This window comes from Nicotiana attenuata, chromosome 3 (genome assembly GCF_001879085.1).
Source record: "Nicotiana attenuata strain UT chromosome 3, NIATTr2, whole genome shotgun sequence".
Lineage (NCBI taxonomy): Eukaryota > Viridiplantae > Streptophyta > Magnoliopsida > Solanales > Solanaceae > Nicotiana > Nicotiana attenuata.
Window position 1 is genome coordinate 37,570,884 of NC_031991.1, and position 7,010 is coordinate 37,577,893.

A 7,010-nucleotide genomic window follows, 5' to 3' on the forward strand; every position below is an offset into this window, starting at 1 on the left:
TTTATTTATATCTCCAAACAATTATTTCCTGAACTATTAGACTTCCTCTTATTTTTGTTCTCTTCGTGTTTGTGGTTTACTTTTTCACTACTACGACCATCATTCTTACTCGATTGTTAGTTCTTACCTGGAAGGAGTATAACAGATTCTTCTTTCGCCAGTTTGAAACAGAAGTCAATATCATCGCTAATGTCTGTTAAAAGCAATAGATTCAGCTTCACCTGCATATATTAGAGAAATTGTTTTATAAAGGAGCTCATATCCCGGATAAATTTATAGGTGAACGATTTCTCTTACTGCTCACCATTACGGCCATTGAGCCTTCTGGTTTATGCGGACAGCTAATACAAGGAATCTCCTTTATCTTTTCGCAACAAATGTCTGCTGTCCACTTCAACAAGTTAATGGTTTTCCTGAAGAAAACTTCTTCGGTTTGCTGAATAATGCGAGGGACCGCCGCCTTCAACATCAACAGTTGTTAGTATCAGGTTATTGGCGCAGATATTAAATAACTTGCCTAAAATTCCGCTATGGGATAGCTATTACAACCAAATATCTGATAAATATAATCCCAAAAAATATCCTGGAATTAATATCCTTATCCTGATAACCAAACGACCCCTGATTGTATTTATGAGTTATCATATCAATAGCTAAAACTCTACGACGCTTTAGACATATAATAACAATATGAAGGATTAAATGCAAACCTGTATAAAGGTAGCTGGACCTCCACAAATGTCACAATACTTCTTAATGCGCTCAACAAACTGATAAATTATATCCATAGAAAACTCGTGTTATTGCCGATAATACTATCATAATTCCAGAACAATTGATCCCTAAGTCTTGATTATGCTGTGTTTAGTACAAACCTTTGGATTTTTGAAGGTGCCATTGGGATCATTTGTGACAAGCCAGCCGAGGCGCCAGCCAGGAACTAACCATCGCTTAGATAAAGAACCAAGAGTAAGCACGGGAGCAATGGCGCCAAAAACTCCCATCGACACAAATGGTTTAGCTCCAAAAGCAAGGTGCCCGTATACTTCATCCGCAATCACTATGGTCCTAAGCTTCTTAGCAGTTTCCGCAATCTGATATTAACACAAACAAATTCTCAGAACTAATGCAGACGGCAAAAAGAAAGGAAAAGAATAGTACTCCACGCGTTTCAATCTATATGTCTTACTTTCCTTTTTCAGTCTGTTTCAAAAGGAATGTCACCTTTCTATATTTAGTAAATTCTTAAATTCAACATTCCCATTTTACCCTTAATGACACTACTATGTTTAAGACCACAGAATTTAAAGGGTATTTTGATATGTTATACACATCTTTAGTTTAAGACGACAAGATGCAAATAAAAACCTTTACATTATTAAACTCTACTCCCAAGCAAACTAAGACATGAAATAAAGGGGAGGGAGTAATCGTTGTGTGTAAAAAGAGTACTAAAGAGCAACCTCTTGAAGATGCTGATAACTATAAACATTTCCACAAGGATTCCCGGGATTTATAACAACTATGCCAATAGTGTTACAATCAGCTAGAGCTTCGACAGCATTGAGATCAACCTCCCAGCCCTTGTCCGGAACAAGATCAAAGTATCTAACTTCGATGTGTCTAAAGGCGGCACAAAGTGCATAAATTGGGAAACCAGGCCTTGGTAGTAATATGTTAGCACCGGGGCGAGCCAGAATTGACAAGGCTATTTCAATGGCTTGAGTGCAACCAGCTGTGACATAAACATCATCTGCACATAACTTTTCTGGAAGGTCACGCGACAAATAATCTGCAATTGCCCTGTTCAATCAATAACATGCAACAACAGATTAAAATTAAGAGACCGAGTGGTAAAAGATAAAAATAAAGCAACTTCATTGAACATTCAGAACAATTCAAGAAAAAGAAAAGGAATGGAAGGGGAAAAGAAGTTACTACCTTCTATCCATATTTTCCGCAATCTTTTAAGGTTTTTGCGCATAAGATTGACAGTTAATAACCTTAATCATAAGAGTATTTCTAAACTACCATCTATCTCTCATTAAACGTCTCACTTAATTAACACTTCACTAATTAGAACAGTACAGGTAGATTCGGAAAGAAGCATTATGACTTCTAAAACGTCAAATATTTTGAAACAAATTCAGATTGCATTAATATTTGGGACCAAAGGGAGTAACAAATATGGATTGCCTACACAGTAATAACAAGAAAAGCTCATATTTTCCTAATTCTATATTGCCTACACAGTAATAACAAGAAAAGCTCATATTTTCCTAATTCTATATATCTGCAGTATAATTGAAGGCGAATTAAGGTTGTGGGCTAGCGTCAATCTACGAAAGGAATTGAGAACCATGAAGTCTCATGTGCAAATATGCTGCGCAGAAATATTATGTGATTTCTTCTTATCTGTCCAAATGTTGACGGATAGAGTTACTCGGTACTTGATGCGAGACATTATGTATCTCGTGGAATTAATTGCGGTACGTGCAAGCTGGCCAAGAACATCACGGTAATAATAAAAACAAATGAAGGAGAATTAAGGTGAGTGTACATTACTAAAATGTCAAATATTTTGAAACAAATTCAGATTATCAAAACGACTAATATTTGGGACCGGAAGGAGTAACAAATATGGAAAACCTACAGAGTAACAAGAAAAGCTCATATTTTGCCAAGTTTTGTTTATATATATATATATATATATATATATATATATATATATATATATATATATATATATATATATATATATATATATATACACTTTGCAGTATAAGTGAATGTGAAGGAGAATTCTGTCCAAGCCTTGGTGGACAGAGTTACCTTGTGCTGGCGGAAGGTAGTAGGTATAGGCGAATAAAATATTGGATTTTAGAGCTTTATAACATATATCGATCTTTTAAGTTTGAATACCGAAGGGGAGGCTTGGCGTAACTGGTAAAGTTGCTGTCATGTGACCAGGACATCACGGGTTCAACCCGTGGAAACAGCCTCTTGCAGAAATGCAGGGTAAGGCTGCGGCTGCGTACGATAGACCCTTGTGGTCCGGCCTTTCCCGGACCCCGCATAGCAACAGCTTAGCGCACCGAGCTGCCCTTTTTTAAAATTGAACACTACTGGGGAAATTTCTGGCTTAGCCACTATTAGCAAATAGCAGGTCTGACTGAAATTAGTGGAGGTGCACGCAAACTAACCCGACGAAAAAGGTAAAACTGAAAAACAATTGAGGTGAGAACATTACCTTCTGGTTTGAGGAAGGCCAACAGTAGGAGAATAACCATTGAATTTGTGAGAAGCAAGAGTTTCAATAACAGCATTTTGTGCAACATCAGGAGAATGGAAACAAGAATAAGCTGTAGGATCACCCATTCCCAAAGATATCACCTTCTTCTTCCTCTTATTCTTCTTGAAATTTCCACCATTTTCGTCATCTTCATCTTCAGCTGTTTCTACATTAGCCATTAACAATCCAAGAATGCCTTTGATTGTAATATTATTTGGGGTTTCAATTTCTTGGTTGTTAACTCCGTCACTCAAATTTTCCTTCACTTTCACTTCATTGGTCTCCTCCATTTTTTTTTAGTTGAAATTTCAGCTCAATTTGAAATTACTCTTCAGCTCTGAAATTGGAATTTTGGTTTGTTAAATAGAGAGACAAAAATAATAGTCTAAAATGCAAAGAATAGGAGTGGTTTGTTAAAGGCCACTCGTTTTTTAGACTTCTAGAGCTTCACGCTCTATTTTTTGTTTTTAACTCATCCTAATCTTGAACTTACTAATTCAATTAATTCACACTCGAATCATTTAATATTTTGATATACTAACTTCAATGGTTCAATTAATTCAGATTCGAGTTGTGTCAATCCATTATGGGATAACCAAAAAAGTTTCTATTTTAAAGGCTCAAATTTCGAGATTTTTTTATTAAAGTCGGAACGATCTCAACCATCCCATCGCACCTCTCTTGATTTCAGTAGAGCATGCGTAATCAATCCGTTCAAATTTTTACCGTATAAATAACAACAACAAATTTAGTATGGGATTTGGGGAAGGGAGTGTGTACGTAGACCATACCCCTAATTTGCGAAGATAAAGAGGTTATTTCTCATATACCCTCAAGGAACAATAACAAGGAAGCAACCAACCATAATATAACAAGAAAAGAAAGAAAATATTGACTCGCGTATACTAATAAATATCTAGAGATAAGAAAATATTACTAATACTATCAATAAGAAAGAATATTACTAGTACTACTGATAACACTAGGAGACATCCTCGACTCCCTATCAACCTTCAACCTTAATTCTTCACCTCTACACTTTCCTATCTAGGGTCATGTCCTTGGTAAGCTAAAGCTACCCTATAAACCTACTACTATATGATTAAATGCTTCTTATTAAGAAGTTCTTCAATTTTAAAGCTCTAAGTTATAAGGATCTCAACTATCTCGTACTTTTATTCGGTAGAGTGAACACATAGAAAAAATGACATTATGTAGACGCTTTCAAAATAATAACGGAAAAAAGTATAGTATTTTTTTATATAGTTTTTTATTTTTTATGTTATATATAAAAAAATATATAAAATTATACACTTGTTTGATTATTATATATAAATAACTTTGATCGCGGGCTAAAGACCTTTCCCCGAACATATAAGAGACAAAAGTTAGACCAAACATTTTTTAGGTTTGCATTGGTGGATGAAATTAAACAAAAAAAAGTAAACTAAAATTATGCCAAAATTGCTTGAACTGAAAAAAGATCCGTGTTCTAAGTGGGGCCCAGTTTGGAACTTGTCGGATCCAATATGTGGGACCCATAAGATACTAGGAAACTGTCCGTATTCTCTGACGCTGTGTGGTTAAAAGTTCCCCACGCGCCCGGATGAGAGCTTTATACTCTTCGTGGTGTTGAAAAATTATTTCAATTTTATAATTAAGAAAATTGGTGATTTAGAATATTTATTTACATTTTGCCTAGATAATTATACTGATTTCTTACTTTTCTTTTGAATTTTAAACAATTTTTAACGTACATTATGCAATACATATATATATATATATATACACACACACACACGTTATGTATTTTTTTATTTATAAATGTTGCCTTATTTATATATAAATTAAAAAATTTGTGGGGCTTATGCCCTGACCCATAAACCTTTTAAAACAATTTTTAAAATAGATAAAATAGGATTGGATTGTGTAAAATACACTAAAATTGTATAAAATGTTAATAAGTAAAATATGTAAATATTTATGTATGGGTCAAAGTCTGACCATCAGATGATTATCATTAAAGGGAATGGTAAGAGGTCGATCCAGCCATGGTCGTGCCCACGAGGCGTAATGGCGACGAGTATCACGGCCACTGCCGAGATCAAGCCATTAGAAGGCTCACACGGCGGAATGTAATACTTGGGCGAATGAGGAAGAGTATAGTCATGAGAGTGTATGCTGGTTAAGGACTGTTGGGTAAAAGGAGAAATTGTCAATATATATGTGAAGAGGACAAAGCAGGAGAGGGGGGACAAACCTCTGAGAAACAAAAGAAGAAGTCTAGATTTCGGGTTACAAACCTTTGTAATCTCCATTGCTGAATCAATGAAGCTAAATCTCATAGTTACCAACGAGATTCCTCCCTTATCTTCTTTGCTTGTACAAGTATGAAACCATATATCAAAGATGTAAGCTTATTTTTTACATTTAGCATCTTTCAATCCTTCTAAGAAATGTTGTATAAACTCGATCCCTATGATTTTAGTATCCATTATGTCTAGATCTAAAGTTTATTATGTTTGTCTATAATTTACCCTCTATTTCATCTTTAATTGGTGTAACTAAAAGGCTTAACATTTTTTGGTCAAACAATTTAGGCACCATAACATATGTATACAATTATCTATTATTGATCAAGCATATTACAAAGGTACTACTAAATAGTATTAAAAGAAACTAAAGAAGACATATGTTTAATTTTTAGACATGGAGTAGGCAGCTTAATGTTAAAAAAAGAAACTTATCTGAGCGTATTAATATTTATTACTTAATGATGATTAAGTGATATGTATTACCACTATAGTTTTTATTTATCGAATCTATTCTGTATTTTAAAACATACTTTCCTCCCTTAAAATTAATGAATTAGGGAAAGTAATAGTGCACTATATTTTTAAAAATGATGTTATAAAGATGATTGGTTTGACTAAACTCCAATTTTACAGTTTTTTATTGTTGAAATCAGAGACGGAGTCAGGATTTCATGAGGTTCGGGATTCTAATTGTTAAAAGTTACTGGGTTCTAAATTAATCATTTATACATATTCAATGGATTTTGTAAGAAAAACACAGGGTTCGAATCAAAGTTACTGGGTTCGGCCGAATCCGGTCCCGGCACTCTACCTCCGCCACTGGTTGAAACTCATTTAATTTGTATACGTAACAATTACTGCCAATATATAGATGAGTTTGGCTTCTAATACGTGCTAAGTTGAAACTCATTTAAGTTGTATACGCTATATGCACTAACAAACTATGTTCCGCGGACTCTACAAAATATTGTCGTATCGGTGTCGGCTATTCTCCAAAAAGACATTATTTTTTATGGATCCTACGCATATTCAATGACATTTTCGGAAAATCCGAGCAATATAGCTGACAAGTGACAGCAAAATGATATTTTACACTATCAAAAATTTTAAACCTGTTATAGTTTGGTGTGTCAAAACATTTTATAAACTTGAATTAAACCGAACTTATGAATCAATGTTTAGGTAACATCTCGTAAATACATAAATTTTTGTACGAGCCAATAATGGTATCAAAATAATTAGGATAAGTTTGTATTTTCAAATAAAAATCGAAAAAGTACCAAACCAAATCTACTTAATAATGCGTACAAGAATCTCATACCTGCAAGATAAGCACGTTACTTCAAATATATATATATATATATATATATATATATATATATATATATATATATATATATATA

The 7,010-nt window shown here is 33.9% G+C and overlaps 1 protein-coding gene across 2 annotated transcripts in view; it reads right to left on the reverse strand.

The window, feature by feature from the left end:
* The window catches only part of LOC109223541 (probable aminotransferase TAT2), an 8,779-nt gene that overhangs the window by 803 nt on the left and 966 nt on the right, over positions 1 to 7,010 (reverse strand). Inside the window, exons 1-6 of one of the 2 annotated variants that reach the window (XM_019387907.1) lie at positions 3,251 to 3,711; positions 1,464 to 1,803; positions 876 to 1,094; positions 711 to 770; positions 305 to 460; positions 128 to 221 (exon numbers count right to left, since the gene is read on the reverse strand). In XM_019387907.1, the coding sequence (XP_019243452.1) occupies positions 128 to 221; positions 305 to 460; positions 711 to 770; positions 876 to 1,094; positions 1,464 to 1,803; positions 3,251 to 3,582 (1,201 nt within the window). In that variant the 5' untranslated portion in view covers positions 3,583 to 3,711. Of the gene's footprint in view, positions 1 to 127; positions 222 to 304; positions 461 to 710; positions 771 to 875; positions 1,095 to 1,463; positions 1,804 to 3,250; positions 3,712 to 7,010 lie in introns of those variants that run through there. The other variant, XM_019387906.1, reaches the window with a different exon arrangement.